Source organism: Setaria italica, chromosome IV (genome assembly GCF_000263155.2).
Source record: "Setaria italica strain Yugu1 chromosome IV, Setaria_italica_v2.0, whole genome shotgun sequence".
NCBI lineage: Eukaryota > Viridiplantae > Streptophyta > Magnoliopsida > Poales > Poaceae > Setaria > Setaria italica.
The window spans coordinates 1,776,001-1,794,372 of NC_028453.1; the positions used below are offsets into that span (position 1 = coordinate 1,776,001).

At 48.1% G+C, this 18,372-nt stretch overlaps 2 protein-coding genes across 2 annotated transcripts; both read left to right on the forward strand.

Moving 5' to 3' along the window:
• Window positions 1-419: 419 nt before the first annotated feature.
• On the forward strand, window positions 420-1,816 carry LOC101777281 (GDP-mannose 4,6 dehydratase 1). The gene has a single exon (XM_004964425.3). The coding sequence runs from the start codon at window positions 459-461 to the stop codon at window positions 1,572-1,574; it is 1,116 nt and encodes a 371-aa protein (XP_004964482.1). The 5' UTR covers window positions 420-458; the 3' UTR covers window positions 1,575-1,816.
• Window positions 1,817-5,430: 3,614 nt separating this feature from the next.
• Window positions 5,431-9,710, forward strand: LOC101777701 (transcription factor GTE1). Its single transcript, XM_004964426.2, has 8 exons — window positions 5,431-5,652; window positions 5,841-5,981; window positions 6,670-6,747; window positions 8,205-8,429; window positions 8,562-8,660; window positions 8,840-8,898; window positions 9,022-9,172; window positions 9,363-9,710. The coding sequence occupies exons 1-8, from the start codon at window positions 5,527-5,529 to the stop codon at window positions 9,522-9,524; spliced, it is 1,041 nt and encodes a 346-aa protein (XP_004964483.1). The 5' UTR covers window positions 5,431-5,526; the 3' UTR covers window positions 9,525-9,710.
• Window positions 9,711-18,372: the final 8,662 nt, after the last annotated feature.

Below are 18,372 nucleotides of genomic sequence, written 5' to 3' on the forward strand. Positions count from 1 at the left end.
AGGTGCAACATGTCTTAGCGATGTTGAAGACGTGATGGCACCTATGTTATGTGTAGGTATGTGGTAAGTTGTTGCTGTTCATGCGTGCGCGTGCATTATCATAGGACCTTTCATGTAAACCCCTCCCAAACAAACTTCCTGGGAGATCCTCTTAATCGTGGTGATTATCTTAGCATGATAATCAACTTTGCAATTTTTTTTTACTTCGATCGTTAAGCCTACATCCATTGAGCTAGTGGTGGAATACAGTCACCGATACAAGTCGAAAAAAGAAAAGATTAATCAATAGTCCTTTTTTCCCATTTGGCACAGTGACCCCTCGTCGTTCGGCTCTGCAGGCGGGCCCTACAAATACTCCCTGCCTCCCCTGCTTCTTCCCCCCAAATTTGCTTCCCATCTCCGCTCAGATCTGACCCCCCCAGCCCGCAGCAGGCAAACCCCCCCTCCCCCCCTCCCAAATGGCGCATTCCAACGGCGAGGCCACCGCCGCCGGCGACGGAGAGGTCGCCCCGGTGCCGCGCCCCCTCGCGCCGCCGCGTAAGGTGGCGCTGATCACGGGCATCACGGGGCAGGACGGGAGCTACCTCACGGAGCTGCTCCTCTCCAAGGGGTACGAGGTGCACGGCCTCATCCGCCGCTCCTCCAACTTCAACACCCAGCGGCTGGACCACATCTACCACGACCCGCACGCCGTGCCCTCGTCCCCGCGCCCCGCGATGCGCCTCCACTACGCCGACCTCTCCGACTCCTCCTCCCTCCGCCGCGCGCTCGACGCCATCTCCCCCGACGAGGTCTACAACCTCGCCGCCCAGTCCCACGTCGCCGTCTCCTTCGAGATCCCCGACTACACCGCCGACGTCACCGCCACGGGCGCGCTCCGCCTCCTCGAGGCCGTCCGCCTCGCCCGCAAGCCCATCCGCTACTACCAGGCCGGCTCCTCGGAGATGTTCGGCTCCACGCCGCCGCCGCAGAGCGAGGACACGCCGTTTCACCCCCGCTCCCCCTACGCCGCCGCCAAGGTCGCCGCGCACTGGTACACCGTCAACTACCGCGAGGCCTACGGGCTCTTCGCCTGCAACGGCGTGCTCTTCAACCACGAGTCCCCACGCCGCGGGGAGAACTTCGTCACGCGCAAGATCACGCGCGCCGTCGGCCGCATCAAGGTCGGCCTGCAGACCAAGGTCTTCCTCGGCAACCTCACCGCCGCCAGGGACTGGGGATTCGCCGGGGACTACGTCGAGGCAATGTGGCTCATGCTGCAGCAGGATCAGCCCGGTGATTACGTCGTCGCCACCGAGGAGTCCCACACCGTGGAGGAGTTCTTGCAGGCTGCCTTTGGGTATGCCGGGCTCAACTGGAAGGACCATGTGGTCATTGACAAGAAGTACTTCCGCCCGGCGGAAGTTGACAGCCTCAAGGGGGACTCGACCAAGGCGAGGAGGGAGCTCAAATGGAAGCCCAAGGTCGGGTTCCAGCAGCTCGTTGAGATGATGGTTGATCATGACATTGAGCTCGCCAACAAGGAGAAGGTCCTGGTGGACGCTGGGTACCGTGATCCCAAGCAGCAGCCATAGAAACAGCACAAATGGCTTCTTGCTCTGTTGGAGCTTGAATTTGGGGATTGTTGCCCTGTAGCTCATACATTGTGGCTCTCAAAGTAGAGGTTGACTGAAGTTACTATTGCTATGTTTCTTGGATCAGAAATAAGGATGCTTGCAGTTTGATCCTACAGTATCTTCATTTACATTTTCTTTTGACTATGCTACGCGATTAATCAAATGAATGAATGAATCCACACAATTTTCGAAGAGGATCATAAGCATGCTCATCTGCTGCTGGTTTTGAGAGCAAAATTTCATTCTGACAGCAGGTGCTTCAATTTGTATTGTTCTACTTCAGCTACTTCAGCACATGTTGTGTTCAATTGAAATATGGGTGTTTTGGTCTAAACTATTCATCAAGGATGAGCTCTAGCCTGCGGGAAGGTGAATCACCATTGCTCATTTCCTCTGGCCTGAGGTTCAATGGAACTGTCAAATCAAGCTCCTATCTCATGACTTAATCAATGGTAACCCTTGTCCAGTTTAGCACCCAGTCTTCTGGCTTGTCTGCATTATGGGAACCGGAGTATGTTTCCTGATCCGAAACCAAAAGAAATCAATAATGTATATAAGTTTTTTGATAAAGCCAAGAGAGTTCGGATATGGTCCTAGCACAATGGGCGTCATGACAAGCACTGAGTTTTGTATTACCTTTCGGTCATATTGAGCTGCTGAGATATCTACAAATATCGGTGAAGAAGCATAATTTGTTTTCCCTGAAAGTATGATGCTAAATATACTGAACTGCAAATTCTTTTCTTAAATAAAAGACAACGTTTTGATCATCCCACGATGTATTCTGTGTCCTGGGTTTTCAGTTATTTATGAAGGGACATGGTGCCATAGGCTCTTACCATATCCTGGGTGTAATTTTGCAACACTAGTGTTGCTTGGATATTTTTTGTGAGTTTGCCTATCAAAATTTTTTGTCTGCATAGCGTTTCAGGGCTGACAATTGTGTGTCATTTTTAGCACCATAGTTTCAGTCATTTGGCAACTGCATCATTCTGTGAGTTTATCTGAAATATTCTTTTGCAATGCAACTTGCAACTTTTTCTTCGAGATGATCCTTGAACTTTAGTTTTATAACATGAATCATGTAACTAGAGTTTTATTAAACCCACCGAGGCTATACTGGGATAGTGGGATGGTGCAATATCTGCACGCAGGTCCAGTGTCAGATCCATTGAATGTGTCTATCGGCAATGTTCTTTTCTTCTTGTACTATTCGACAATACGGTAGTACGATGGTACAGGTACTGATGTACCTCATCCTTAATTCAGCTTCTTGTCCAAAATGGACTGTCAACTTGCTGCCGTACGCCTAATAATTTTCACGGGCCAGCATTTTTCCTCCCACGGACAATGATGTATACAGTATCTGGACCTAGTTTCTAGTTGGTACTACCATTGACTTCATTGACTTCTTTACAGGGCGTTTGTAAAATTCTTTAGAACCAACACATTACACATTTGTTGGGTTGTAGAGTTGGCGGATGCATGACTCGATCCCAATATTATTTGTCTTATATTTTAAACAATAAAACAGTTACGATGCATCCTGTTTGCGAAATCACACAGTACAGACGTAAATGCTCACATACATGACACACACTCGTCTCTACGAACACACGCACGCAATTATACCTCTATGAGCACCTTCGAAAGATTGAGCTGGCAAATTCTCAAGATTGATGAAGTCACCAGCACCTTCGAAAGATTGAGCCGACAAATTCTCAAGATTGACGAAGTCACCACTGGTGCTTCGCTATTGACGGGCACATCGCCTACCACTGAAAGAATAGCGCCGGTTAAATTCTGGAATAAATTTAGAAAAATGCTAGCACCAGGATCGAGTCGAGGACTCGAATCCTGGTGGGCAAGTTCTACCATAAGGAACCTTACCAGCTGAGCTACACTAAATTTGCTCGTGCATCCTACTGTTAAATAGTTATCTTGCTAAGCGCATTGTTTAGATGAGATAAATAGCATGTCCATGCAAAGATTTATACAAGTGTACTTTCTTCGAGCAGTGGCATTCGATTGACACTACCAGCTACTGTACAATATTGGATGTATCTCATTCTTAATTCAGATTTTTTGGAAACTCGGGGTGTCATGTAGTCCTCCGTTGTGGATTCTCTTACTTCTTGAACAAGAACAACTACTGTAAGTACTGGACTGACTTCTTAAACGAGAACCGCTACTGTAAGTACTGGATGTATCTCATTCCTAATTCAGGTCAGGATGTCATGTAGCAATCCGCCGTGGATTCTCTGACTTCTTGAACGAAAGTTAGATAACAGCTACTTCAAGTACCAGATGCACCTCATTCCTGATTCATGTTGCTTGGAAACCCGGGGTGTCATGTAGCAATCTGCCGTGGATTGCATGACTTCTTGAAGGGAAGTCAAGTCATTAGTAACTTCCCTTCAAGAAGTCAGAGAAGCCGAATCGGTAGGCGGTACTCAATGAATCAGGAGCTTGTTTGGTTTTTGCCAGTTCTCACTTGGCAACGAACGACCCGCCAATGATTTTGCCGCCCCCGACTCGCCCACGCGCGGGCGCAAAAATGAACTAGTGCGGGCGTCGCCTAGGCGTGAGTGTGCGAACCAAATGAGCGCGAATGAGGGTTTGGCTGTTATTGGCGTCAAAGCAAACACGCCCTAAAAGCCAAATGAAATTCAACACTATGACACATTAATGTTTGAGATATATTTCATGGATAACCATTTATTATTTATACAACTATATTTGGGATCCATGATGTATTCCCTTCAGTATTATATCAGAAAAATGTGGCTTTGGATTGCTTGAACGCGTAGTCACCCACTTTGATTTTAATTACTCCTATGCGCTGATTGAATATGTAAAAAAAAATAAAAAAAATCTTTAAAAAAACTGTCCCACAAAGAATGAAAATTTTCTAGCTAGTGCATGCACATTAATTTGTCTCAGTTTGATGACAGGCATGTTTACTTGACTGGAGGAAATTGCTTCTATGATTCGTGACTACCGCATGCGCATTAACTTATCTTGGTCAAACCAAAGGCAAGTAATGTTTTTCAAGATAGAATAACTAAAACAAGAATAAATTCGTTCTATGCCACTGAAAGCTGTACCTATCCCTTCTATGCCATCCAAAATTGTAGCATACCCACAGTGACATTGATTGTAATTTCTCATCCCCTACCTGCCACTGCCGTCACTAACTGTTGTCTGTTGATGTAGTTTCTCCTCAAGAATCAATTATTATTTTCTTTAGGTCCCGTTTGGATCATTGGAATTGAATTCCATCCTAATAATTATAATTTAGACACAAATTAATTAAGCTCATATAATTGTATGTGGAATATAGTTGTATATTATAGTTGGTGATATGGGAGAGATACTTATATGCTGCACTTCTACTATAGAGAAGCGAGTCTAAGAGCGTGCTATAAGAATTGAATTCCATTCTAATAACCATAATCTGTAGAATCAATTTCCATCTCCCACCCCATGAATTTAAGATAGGCTTATATCTAAACTTTGGAAAGTTGTGGAATGCCACATTCCAACATAAATTAGCCTACTCCATTAAATAGATTCCAATTCCTTCGTCCCAAACGGGGCCTTAGGGAAAATCATTATTTTTTTAGCATCCAATTCCAAATTTCTGACTGCTCTACCCCACCACATCTCGGAATCAGGTCTGTAACACATTTTGCAGCCCATCGTGTCATGTCCAGCCCACTCGTATAGCCCATACAGAGCCCATTCCACCGCTGCGGCAGGCCCATATGCTCATCATCACAGACATCGACATCATAATTCTTGCGCCGTCACCAGAAAGAAAATAAAAGAAAAGAAAATCTCGTCGGAGCGGCGCAGTCGGCTGTAGTCGCAGGCGGCCGCCGGCCACGCGCCCGGCCGTGAACCCTAGATGACGCCGGCGAACGGTGCAGCGGCGCCAGAAGCGGTGGCGGAGGCAGGGCTGGCCCCCGAGGTGGAGTCCGAGGCCGACGCGTTCCAGCGCCAGGTCGACGACCTCGTCTCCAAGACCGACGTGGTAATCCCCCTTGCCTCGCCCCTAATCCCGTCTCGCCTAGAGTCCAAGCGGCGATTCCGCCGCGGGGGAAGCGTCGTTCTTAATGTGCTTTAGGGTGAATTCGGGAGAATCCGTGAGTTTCTTTTACGTGGGAGAAGAATTGGGCGCAGCAGTTCTCAGATTGGGGGTTGCTGCGATGTGTGCTGCAGCTGGAGAGGCGGGTGAACGAGGTGGTGGACTTCTACGATGGCAAGAAGCACGGCAGCGGCGGGCGTAAGGGCGGCAGGCATGGGCCACACCCGAGGGGGATGCCCGACCTTATGCGCCAGTTCGGCGTGGTTTTACGAGAGGTGATAGTTCTCGAATTGGTTCTCTGCACCTTTTTTTATCTTAAGTGCTTGTTAGTTTAGCTCTGTATTCTTGCATCATGAAGCAAGCTCTAGAAATCTAGTCAATTTAGAACTGTAAATGACCTGAATGTCTGATAGATCAGACCATCCAAATGAAACATGTGAGCACCTAGATTATTATCATTGTGATGCCTGAACATACTCAGCAAAATCTCTGTTAATAACAGATGTCTTGTAATTTAAGATTTAGGTTAGAAGTTTGCTTCTACTGTCTTTGGCTGAACTTGCAAATAACACTCCTGGGACATACATACTAATGGGGTTCTTCTAATTCCATCTTCAAGTTCTCAAGTAGTGAAGGGGGTATGCAATTGCAGCTTTTGGAAGTGGTATGGGTAAGATCATATGGGCAACTAAAAGACATCTTTTATTGAGTTATAAACGCATCTTTGTTAATTGTTATTGACTGATTGTATTCAAGGTCAATTGTGTGCATTTAGTTAATACCTGATATCTCTAGCTTATATATACTTTGACAACGTTTATGGCTTTCTATTCCATGGTCCTTTCAAATTTTTATTTAGGTATTATAGGAAAGAGTTTTAACATGTGATTAGTTTGCTGCACAAGAGTTCCCATTTCTCCCTTTGTAGTTCGCACTCAATCTTCTTGATTTTCATCTTTCCAGATCACCTCCGATAAAAAGGCATGGCCATTTCGTGAGCCAGTGGATGTCGTAGGCATGAACCTTCATGATTATTACAAGGTAACGACTAAGTCTGATAATGCATTTTATCCCTTATTGTTGTGTAGTTAATTCCTAATGCGATAGTAATTCTGATTACAAGGGGATATTGTTGTAGGTTAGTAAAAATGTAAGTCACTGTTGATGTTTTACGTCTTAAGTGTAATTCCGGATATTCACCAGCGATAAAAAATCGTAAAGAGGTATACGGACTCTGACCTTGATCCACTTTGGCTATCGTTTGTGTTCTATTGCAAGCACATGTATATAAATCTATGCTGCACAGAATACATGGGGTGGGTGGGTTGGGGGGGGACCTCGTATCCTGTATTCCTGTATCGGGTACACATCCGATATGGAACGCACTGGATATGGGGCCGATACGTATCCATGGACTATCGGGAAAGAAATAAATATGAGATAATTCGATATGTGAGCCGATACGGCCCAGCTCACCTGAGCCCATTCGTACCCTGGAGGGAGGGAAGGAGAAAAGAGAGGAAAAGCATGAGAACCAGGCAAGGCTGCCTGCCCACACCTGTCCTCGCTGCCATTGTCGCTGGCTTAGGCGCCTGTGGCCATCACAGCTTTCTTCACCGGTCAACTGTAGAGCTCGATCTGGAAGAGGGGGGGGGGGGGGGGGGGAACCCCCCTCTAAATCTGGAAAGGGGGGGGGGCCCGGACTCCATCTGCATACCAGTAGAGCTCGATCTGGAAGGAGGGTGGCACCAGTGCGGCGGTGCTTGATCTTGGGGGCGGCTTGTCGCTGCTCCATCGAGGGTGAAGTTGGGAAGGAGCGTAGGAGGCAGCATCCAGATTATGGTTTGAAGGGGGAGAGGGGAGGGGGTTGCTTTATAGGCTGTGGGGTTTATTGCGCTTTTCTTAATTAGTGGGCTTGCTGGTAGCACATATTGTGGCCCATTAATGCTTGTATTTTTCTCTTATTCTCTATTATACATATTCTGTGCTACACATGTTTACATGTGGCTTATTATTTCTTTTAAAAAAACTTTTTTTGGAAAAATGGCAAATCCACGTATCCGTACCTGTGCTACATAAATATAGCACCTTAGAAGCGAACAATTGTAGTATGTGTTTTTTTCTTCAGCAATGGTATGTTTTTTTTCGTTTTCAGAATTCCATCAATGGAATTAATATAGCAGTGTACGTTCAGTTTTATGAGACATGAAATCATGTCTTCAACCTATATTATCTGTTAAATGGTTGGATCACTTATTATTTTCCCCTGTATTGCTTAGTTGAATTTGTGGAATCCTTGAGATTTAGCATAAATGTCTCTATATTTACTTTCTCCTTGACTGCTGGTACGCTGCCCTGAGTTAGAGCTGCTTCTTTGGTTTGACTACCATTGTATCCTTGCCAATCAATCTTGTTAGGGACACTTAATATTTATTTAATTATGTTTCCTGAAAGTTATTAGTAGTAATTTTCATGTATTTACTTTCTCTTCTTCACAGATTATTACTAAACCTATGGACTTCTCTACTATTCAAAATAAAATGGAAGGGAAGGATGTTACAACATACAAAAATGTTCGAGAAATATATGCTGATGTTAGATTGATTTTTGCCAATGCAATGAAGTACAATGATGAAGAAAATGTTGTCCATTTGATGGCTAAATCGTTGCTCGAGAAATTTGAAGAGAAATGGCTCCAGTTTCTTCCTAAAGTTGAGAGCGAGGTAAAATTTTCTATGTGTACATGTTTCTTTCTTTTTTTGTTTTGGTATATGAACATGAGTTGCCTAGCCTTTGATAAAAGCATGTCGAAACCTTTTGTCCGTTGTATTATATTTCTCTACACACGCTTGTAGGAAAAAAGACAAAAGGATGAGGAATCAAAGGGTGTTGTATCCACAAGTACTTCTCGAGAAGCAGCAATTGCAAAATTAGCAAAAGATACTGATGATGAGGTATGATGCTCCGACCCATTGTTCGTGGTTAACATCAGTTCAGTTATGCAGTTTTAGAAGCAATACGTACAAATGTTGATTCATCTTCATTGCCCCATTCAGTATTAGATTTCATTATTTCAAGGATCTTGTTCTATTTCCCAATGGATATTCAGGACTTCCTCTTCTTTTGTCCGCAGCTAAATCAAATCAATAAGCAGCTGGAGGAACTCCGGAAAATGGTGGTCAACAGATGCAGGTTCATCTTATATTGCCCAATTTCCTTTTTGATTGCTTTGATTTTTTATGTTATGATGCCATCATACCTGCATATCTGAATCTAAATCTTAATTACATGGTTGCTAAAATATTGATATCGTAGGAAAATGACCACAGATGAGAAGAGGAAACTGGGTGCTGGTCTCTGCCACTTGTCTCCAGACGATCTTAACAAGGCACTAGAAATTGTTGCGCAAGACAACCCTAGCTTTCAAACTAAAGCAGAAGAAGTGGATCTTGATATGGATGCTCAGGTAATGTTCTATGTGTTTACCTAACATTCATCCCCCTTTTCCATTCAATGACCATGGGCCATAACTGGTTACTTTTATCATGGATTAAAGTTAAGGAAAGAATACCACCCTCTGTGTTTCAACTTGAGAGTTCCCTCATACCATTTTGGTTGTTTCTTCTGGTCCGTTTTAACAATGCTCCCTGCTGCAGAGCGAGACAACCCTATGGAGGCTGAAATTCTTTGTGCGGGAAGCGCTGGAACGACAGGCCAACGTTGCCTCTGGGAAGATGGATGAGAACGCCAAGAGAAAGAGGGAGATATGCAATGCGCTGGCCAAGACTGCTTCAAAACGAATCAAGAAGCAGCCGTAGGGATCCAGATCTTCTTTGACTCGTGTGCTGCCTCTGATTGTTCAGAATGTTTTTGAAGTAGGAATAGCCGCTAGCCTTGATAAACAATTTCTGCTTTTTTTGTGTGTGTAGTCGTCGTGTACATAGCATGCTTTGTTCAGTAAATCGTGAGTGTTTTAAATTGCAAAAGGCCTGCTGATTGCTTCCTTTCGAGTGTCTGAACCCTACAACTAACATTGACTATGCTGGCTAGAATAAGAGCATCTCCAGTAATAACCCTCGAACCAAAGCCGGGTTATCTCTATTTTTTTTACGGGTCACAAAAATGTTTTCAACTCCAACAATAGCTCTCGTGGATAGAGGATTTATAGAGACTTCCTAGGAATGGAGGGTGTAGGGAGAATTTGGAGGTTTCCTCAAAATGAGGGGCCAAGTTGAGGGTCTGCTGAAGTTCGTTTATTTGACTTGGCCCTCTAAACTTGGTGTAGAGGGTACTGGTGGCTCTGCCTGCCTATGTGAGAATTTGCCAAGCTAGGAAGTTAGGCTAACTGCAAGTGACAGGACATCTTTATCTGAAATTTCATCAGAGAAAACAGTAACATCCAAAATACGAGTTCTCATACAACTTAAAAAACACCACTTGGCCCCGCGTCACCACTGCTCGAGTGACTCGTGCGGCGACCACGCACCCTCGCCACCGTCACCCCTTTCTCTCCTTCCCTCCCCTCGCCACCGCCAGAGGGGTAGGTCGGAAGCCCGTATCGGCCCCTAGGACGGCGGCGGCGGGGTCTTCTTGCCCGATTTTGCCTGTAGGTGTCTATCCCTGATGGGGAAACGGGGTTGGGCAGCCATAGCGGATCCACCGGCTGTGGTGACGGCGGCGGCTAGGGGAAGCGAATCCGGCACCTTGAGGTCGGATCTGCGCGGAGACAGGGTAGCAAGCCAGCGGAGACCATGGGTGAGCGGTGGTGGCTCAGCCCAGCGACGTGCCGGCGTGGGATGGAGGACGCGGCATGACACCTGCCGGCGAGGGCGCCGACCAGGCTGCCCTGGGGCGCGGTGCTCTGGTCGCGGGTCAGTGGTGTCGTGCCTGCTGTGGCGGTTGGACGGTGGCGGCCGGCCAGATCTAGGCCGACGCTTCCTCATGGTGGGCGACGACTCGGCAACTGTTTTCTACGGTGGCGGCGTGGTGTCACGGCCGAGGTGGCCTGTGCGAGGCGTGCCGACGATGCCATGGGGGCGCGATGGGGACGCCTGCGCAGGGACGCACTAGCAACATCGAGGTGGTGGTGCGGGTGTCGTCGGGCCACCTTGAGGAGGCGGAGACGGAAGAGGGAGGCAGCTAGGCGTTGGAGGAGGCTTGTGCGGCAAGGAGGCTGCGCACGAGGCCCGTGTGCGGAGGTCCGCGTGAGGTGATAGTGCAGCGGCGTGATGGCGCTGCGCGCGAGGACCAAGGTGGTGGTTGGTTGATGGCGGGGGTGCTGGCAGGGTGGCGAGTCTTGTTGATGGTTGCCATGGCGGGCAGAGAGCCTAGTGGTGGCTGCAGGCTGAGGGGCGCTGGGCGAAAGCTCTGCTCGGTGCGTCCAGCTGACAACGGCGATGTCTTGGGTGCTGCAATTCCTATTGGGGACGTTGTCATGGCGCTCTCCTTGCTTCGGTTAAGGGAACTCTAGGTGAAAACCTTGCCTAAGATCTCTTGGGCGGGTGGCAACGGTGCATCTAGCGTTGTTTTCCTTCTTGAAGGCGTCGCCTTCGGAGCTCCCGTTCTGCCTCCCCGTCCTCCCGATGACCTGGTTGTTGCTTGGTGTTGACGACGGTGGGCAGCGCGCCGTTGCTCTCTCTGTTTTGCTTGGTGGCGAGCGGTCATGCATTGCGGTGATCGTTTCGGTACTTTGCTCTTGCCATAGTGGTTTTGGGCCTTGCGGTGAAGTGGTGGAGATCTAGTTGAAGACTCGGGGGCGGATGGCCGTGGCGGTTGTTGGCGGCCAAGAAGTGGATGCTGGTGGCAAGACTTTTGCTTGGCAGTTGAGGGCGACGGTTTGGAGGGGCCGTGTGCCAGTGGTGACCACGAAGTTGGCATGACGCCGGCGTGGTTGGTGATGGCCATTAGATTTGCTTTGCTTAAAAGACCTGCGTGTTGAGACATTGTGCGGTCCCGCAGAGCGGTGGCTGCTTCGGTGAGAGGCTTCGGTGAGAGGTGATCCTCCGATGGTTGCCGGTGGCCCCATGTGGCATCCTGCTTTCTTCGTTGACGTGACTAAGTTGCTTGGTACTGCAGTATACATCCTGAGCTCGGTGCACGTGGTTAGATGTTGATATCTAGAGGCAGTTGTTCTTATGTCGGTTCGACGGTTTGTAGCGACTTACGACGGCTAGCCCTACTTTGCGGGTGTTAGTTCGGTGCAGGTCAACTTTGTGAGGAGGCGCAAACAGACCTGATAGCATGACGGCTACACGGCTTGCAGCGAATCACGACGGCTAACCCTGTATGGCAGTGGCCGGCTCGGTGCGGGACATTGTCGCATCGACAGCGCTGGTGACGATGGATACCCTCTAAAGGCCTTGTATCCAGGTGACGGTGCTGTTGGTATACGAGTAACGGGGTTGTGGTGTGTCAGGTGGTGTCGCTACCTGAGTGACTGAGGTGTATTGAGCTCGGTGTACGTTGATGTCCCAATCCAACCTGTCGGGGTTTTTCTTAATTATTTTTTTAGTTTCTTTTCTTTAATTGGTTATGGCCTTCCAAGAGTATAATCTTGTATTTTTTCTACTATATCAATAGAAATGCACACATCGGGTGCCATTCATTAAAAAAAAACGAGTTCCCTAAAAACGCCTGAAACTGAGGGAAGATGGCAGGTGGTGGAGCTGATGGCACGGCTCTGAGATAACTCGATTTCTTTTTCTACTTTTTGTGTGGCTGCCTCAACACTAAACTCAACCTTTGTTCGCCGTTAGTTTATCGCCTGCTAGTGTGAATTTCATAAAAAGTTTTTAGTTTGGAACCAAAGATTGAGGCAGTATGCAGTTTAGCCCTGCAGCGAAACATGAAACAGAGCACCGACAAGCCTGTTCCAGAAAGCACTTTCATGCAGCGGATGCATGCGGTCATTGACATCACCGTGCAGCCGCCCACCTCCTCCGATGCAAAAAGACCCGGCAACCACCGTCCGCACGACCACCAGGACCGACTTCTCTCCGTCCATCCCTGTGCGGTCCGAAGCGGCGACGCAGTTCGTCGGAGCTCCGACTCCGACGCCAGCGCTTTGCATCGTCCCGGGGTGCGTCGCGCGCTGCTCGGAGCCAAAGCACACACACCGTGGCGTTCCGGGAGCGGCGCCGCGGGGTGGTGCTGCCGGCAAGCTGAGAAGTCTCATGTCTCTGGCGCCGGAGCCGGCGCGTCGAGCCAAGGGAGCGGCGTCGCGGCCCTCCGGCGGGTGGCGTTGGCCATGACGAGGGGGAGGACGGGGACGGTAGCTCATCTACCGTCCGGCGTGGACGGTATTTCATTTACCGTCCACCGCCTGTGTGGCTGAGAGCCGTTCGATCCGTTTCCAGTGGTCGGGATCAATCAGGGGAGACGCCATAGAAGCGCATGGATGCCTCCGGAACGCCACGCTTCATCTTGTCGTCCTGCCGCGCTGGCGCTGCTCCGCCTCCGACGGCCTCGCCGCCGCCCTCCGGTGATCTCTTCAGTCCTCGTGCGCAGGCATCGCCATGACGCCGCCGCCCTCCGGTGATCTCCAGTCCTCATGCGCAGGCATCGCCATGACGCGGCCGAAAAGCCTATACTTTTTTCTGAAATCCGATTTGCAGCGAACAGTGATGCAAACATGATCTCTTTTCCTTAAAATGTTCCGAATTCTGGTTCAAGAAACTCTTGAAAGCAACTTTGTTTCTGAAAGCGTTTGCCGAGCTTGGAAGAAGTTGGGACCCACTGTAACTGACAGAGTAACATTTGAAATTTCGTGAAAAAAGGGAAGCAGGTTATCTGTAACTGACAGGAAGTGAAATCATGTGATGATCAGTGAAGCTGATGGTGCACCTCCAGGAATTTGATTTGCTTTATAGTATCCCATAACCAGAACAAAACAGTACCCTGGTCATGCTCTTCTTAACTTTTTGCAAAAATGTCATGCGCTTCTTACTTGATGGTCATGCCAATTAACCCTGCTGTTCTGCCTGCTCATGAATTATATCGCTGACAGTATATTCCTACTATTCTGCTTATTTAAGTGAAGTTTTGGTCTCCGTCTCCTTATATAATCCCATATCTTGCAAGCATATGTATGAGCTTGTCTTTCTTGCTTCAAGTCTACCATATTGAGCTACCACTCCATTCGGTCTCAAAACAAACTTGCACAATGAGCATGAGTTGAGATATTAGAGGACACTGAAAATGTAAGCCACCTGCGCTAATTGCTTGACTGTTGCATCGCTTGGCTTTGTTTTCATCCCATCATAATAGGATTATTTAATGTACCAAGCGGGGAGCTGATCCGTGGTTGGCTCACAAGGCAGCTTTTGCTCAACATCATTACAACTTGTTTATGTTCATTCTGGTTCGCATGTACAATGATGTAACCCTTTTTAGACCATGTCTAGCAAAAATCTTTTGATAATGGATAATAGTTGTGGCTTTTTGCATCCTCCTATCGTTTGGCCAAGGATACCGTATTGCAAAGTCTTCTTATGAATAATAATTGCGCAAACATAGAGGCGAAAAGGGCAAGAGGCAATATGGATCATCCATATGTCATGAATATGACTAGACCGCCACCTATTCTTGGGGAACATTTCCATAGCAAGCACCTCCAAACTGTGGCATGACTTCAGAAAGTCTCTAGCATAGATTACTTTGTACCAATTCTCCTTAGATAACCGGCTGACAGCATTGGGTCATTAGGTTATAGGCAAAAATAACTTGCTGAACCGCTGAGGAAAAATGAACAGAATTTTAAGAGAAAATAAAGTAAAAGACTAATTTGTAATGATGACTGCAGACTACCACTTGGTTCTTCCATTCTTCAGTTGCACCTATGGGACATTGTCTAAGACATGTTTCCATGTAAAATATACCCTCCAGCATACCTGAACTACCCATGTCTAAAGCCTAACTCAGCAGCCTTTTGTTACTAGTGTTAGTGTACAACCTTTCCAAATCAAGTGTCTAAACTCAATCTTTGTTCGCCGTTAGTTTACCGCCTGTGCTAATATAAATTGAATTTCATAAAAAAGTTTTTAGTTTGGACCAAAGATTAAGGCAGTGTGCGATGCAGCCCTGCAGTTCACATTGACAGAGCTCAGAGCACCACCAATCCTGTTCCAGGAATCAGTTTCCTGCAGTGGATGCAATCATTCTGTGCAGCCGTCCGCCGGCTCCTTGAACGTCCACCACCGTCGACATCTCCGTCCATCTGTGCAGTCAGACGTGGACGCGGTCCGTCGGAGCTCCGACGGCGGCGCTTCGCGTCGTCCCGGGGTGCCTGCAGCCGCTCGGACCGGTCGCCTGAGTGCTGGACGGGCGGGGCGGCGAGAGCAGAGACCGCCAAACTCAGGGGTGTATCTGTAAATAACGTGGATCGCAATTAATAATAGCGATCCAAAGTAGGGTCTAAATGTAATATATAGGTGTCTATCTAAAAATATTCGGATCGTTATTATTAATCGCGATACAATTGAGGGGTGTATTTGTAAACCCCCTGCGCTTTCGTTCTCGGGCTTCATCAGGGACAGGGTGCCATCGACCGGCCTTCCCAGAGTTTCGTTAAGAAAAGTGGGAAACAGAGTCTGTACAAGGCTCGCAGCCGAAGACGAAAACGAAGACAAAAGCTACACAAGAACTACACTAACGGACTGAAATCTTATACTTTTTCTCATTTCAGAAATCTGATCTGCAGTGAACAGTGATGCAAACATGATCTCTTTTCCCTAGAAGTATTCCAAATTCTGGTTCAAGAAATTCTTGAAAGCAACTTTGTTTCTGAAAAGCGTTTGCAAGCTTTGGAAGAAGTTGGGACCAACTGTAACTGACAGAGTAACATCTGGAGTTTGGTTAAAAAAAGGTACTGTAAATGGATTACCTGAAAACGTTATTAAATACGATGATCAGGTATGTGAATATGTCAGCCGGAAGTGAGATCAGGTGATGACCAGTGAAGCTGATGGTGCACCTCCAGGAATTTAATTTGTTTTTCTCTCTTGTTCTGAAGTCTGAAATTTTGTGGCTACTCTGCAGTTGGGGCATGACGTACCCCTGTATTACTAGCCCTTGCTCTGAATAATGCTAGGAGTGAATAGAAGGACACATATTTCGAATCACTTATAAAAATTAGTACCATTTTATTCATTCAATCATGTTGTTTTCATTTTGTGGTAACCATCTTTGTTGTTTTCACTTATAAAAATGTTGAATAATGTTGTTTTCACTTATAAAAATAGTTTGGGCGATGCTACCTAGGGGCCTAGAGCTCTCGCCGTCCGCAAGGCCGGGCAGGGCCCTCAACGTTCTCTGGCTCCTTGAGCATCCACAACCATGAACTTCTCGGCCCATTATGACACGCCCGAGGCGGACGTGGTCCTGGCCCGTTTCAGCGGCAACGCCGGCGCCACGCCGTGGTTGCTGCCCGCCGGGAGCGGCGCCGCGCCGCCGTCGCGCCTCGTGGGAAAGAAGCTGCGACGTGTGGTGTCGGTGTTGCCGGTTGCCGCATTGGCTGAAGGCTGCGCTCCTCTCCTCGTCGCTTCCCTCTCCTCCCTGTGGCGGCGCGGCGCTCCGACGGTGGCGCTGGCCTCCGGACGTGATGCCAGAGTAGGGATGGACGGTATTTCATTTACCGTCCACCCCTTGTTACCTGCGAGCCGTCCAATCAACATTTGAGTCGAGACATCAGAGGAAACTGAGTATGTATGCTTCCCGTGCTCGTCGCTTGGCTGCCGTCTTCCTTCTTGTGTTTTCTTTCCATGCCATTGTAACTGGATTATTTAGTCCACCAACGGAGATTACGACGTGGGGATAGTCCTTACTACAACCCTGGAATATATGTATTGGAGCTCTCGTTATCATCATTGTTTTGTGTATCTGATCCACATGAATGGAGGAATGGTTATAATCGATTTGGGTGCTTTATGTTGTTTTGATGAGTCTGAACTATGTGTGTGTGTTTTTTTTTAAAAAATTTCTGAACTATGCGCTCTGGCCATACAAATTAAAGTTATGCTGGTAGCTTCAGATTACAATGAACGAGGCAGTTCAAGTAATAAAATGATGTCTCTGAATCTGATGGGTGTTGGTCCTAGCTTCACTTGAGAGTTGAGACTATGACTCTGGATTTTGGGAAAATATGCATGCTAACTTGATGTTACAATGAACGATACAGCGATGGATCGGAGTTGCAAAGGAAGTTGTACCAAAATGGTCCAACTGTACTTTGTAAGCCAACTACCTTCTGGTCGATGGCACCTGCTGTACTTTTACTTCAACTGAAACTTGGACTCTGCTGTAATTTCTCCACCCTCTTCTTACTTTGCTTTGAAGAAAGTCATTCTCTTGTTACACGATGGTCATGCTAGTTAACCTTCTGTTCATGAGTTTCACTCAAATTTATATTGTACTATTAATTAACTGAAATTTCGGCTTGTACCTTACATAACCCCATGCTGTTGCAGCATTTATGCGTGTTTTGTCTTACTAGTTACTACCATCAGGACATGAAAATTCTGAAAATATCCATTTTGAGCTACTATTTCATTAGTCTAAATACAAACTTACACCATGAGTATGGGTTAGAGAATTTAGAGGAAACTGAACATGGATGTTGTCAATCATCATCTCGTCAATCTAGTGCCAATAGGATTTGTTCGCATGCCACAATAATCAGATTATTCCATCCACCATTGGCGATGGGTCAACCAGCGTCGACTTTTCTGTCGCGTCCGACGTGGACGCAGTCTGTAGAAACGGCGACGCCGGCGCACTGCGCTCTGCGTCCCGGCGTGTGTTGGCGCTGTTCAGAACCCGCACCGTGCTCTGAACTGCCTCTTGGTCTGAAACCTGAGCTTTCTACTGTTCTGAGCTCTGAAATTTGCGTGGTTGCTGCAGAGTTGATGAATCTGCACTAAGACGTTCACGCGAGAATCAAGAGCGGTTAGTCCGATGCACACGCTGTTGCTGCGCTAAGCGCCGGCGCGCCTGGCGTTCCCGGAGCGGCGCCGCGCCGCGCGGTGTCGCCGGGGAACTAAGATGTCTGGTGCCGCGGAGCCGGCGCGTCGAGCGAAGGGCGCAGTCCTCTACTCCTCTTCCTCACTCCCCTCGCTGCGTCGCGGCGCTCCGCCGCTCCGGGCCTTCGGCGGGTGGCGTTGGACACGCCCACGACCAAGGGGAGGACGGTATTCCAGTTACCGTCCGGGGTGGACGGTATTTCATTTACCGTCCACCCCATGTCTAGCTCAGAGCTTGATTGCCTCCTTTCCGAGAACACAGCGCTGAGCACTCCGTCTTGTCCTCCAGCCGCGCTGGCGCTGCTCCGCCTCCGACGGCCTCGCCGCCGCGGCGCCGCCGGCCGCTCTCTGATGAATGGTCAATTGGTGATCTCTTCGGTTTTCAAGCGCACGCGTTGCCATGATGCCGACGGAAAAGACTCCCGACCGCTTTTGTTCGCGCGGCAAATTGGATGCTAGCTTGGGGGCTTAAAGCTCTCGCAGTCTCTCCGTCGGCGAGGCCGGGCAGGGCCCTCATCAACGTTCTCTGGCTGCATGAGCGTCCACAAACATGGACTTCTCAGCCCATTATGCACGACCGAGCGGACGTGGTTCTGGCCCGTTTCAGCGCAACGCCGCTCGCGCTCCGCGCGCCGTCGCGCCTCGTGGGAAA

What these genes read in the sequence shown, in the direction of transcription:
- LOC101777281 (XM_004964425.3), top strand. Translation starts at nt 459, where the DNA reads ATGGCGCATTCCAACGGCGAGGCCACCGCCGCCGGCGACGGAGAGGTC.
- LOC101777701 (XM_004964426.2), top strand. Translation starts at nt 5,527, where the DNA reads ATGACGCCGGCGAACGGTGCAGCGGCGCCAGAAGCGGTGGCGGAGGCA. An exon ending in CAAAAGATACTGATGATGAG is followed by an intron (nt 8,661 to 8,839) that starts GTATGATGCTCC and finishes TTTTGTCCGCAG; the next exon opens with CTAAATCAAATCAATAAGCA. An exon ending in ATCTTGATATGGATGCTCAG is followed by an intron (nt 9,173 to 9,362) that starts GTAATGTTCTAT and finishes TCCCTGCTGCAG; the next exon opens with AGCGAGACAACCCTATGGAG.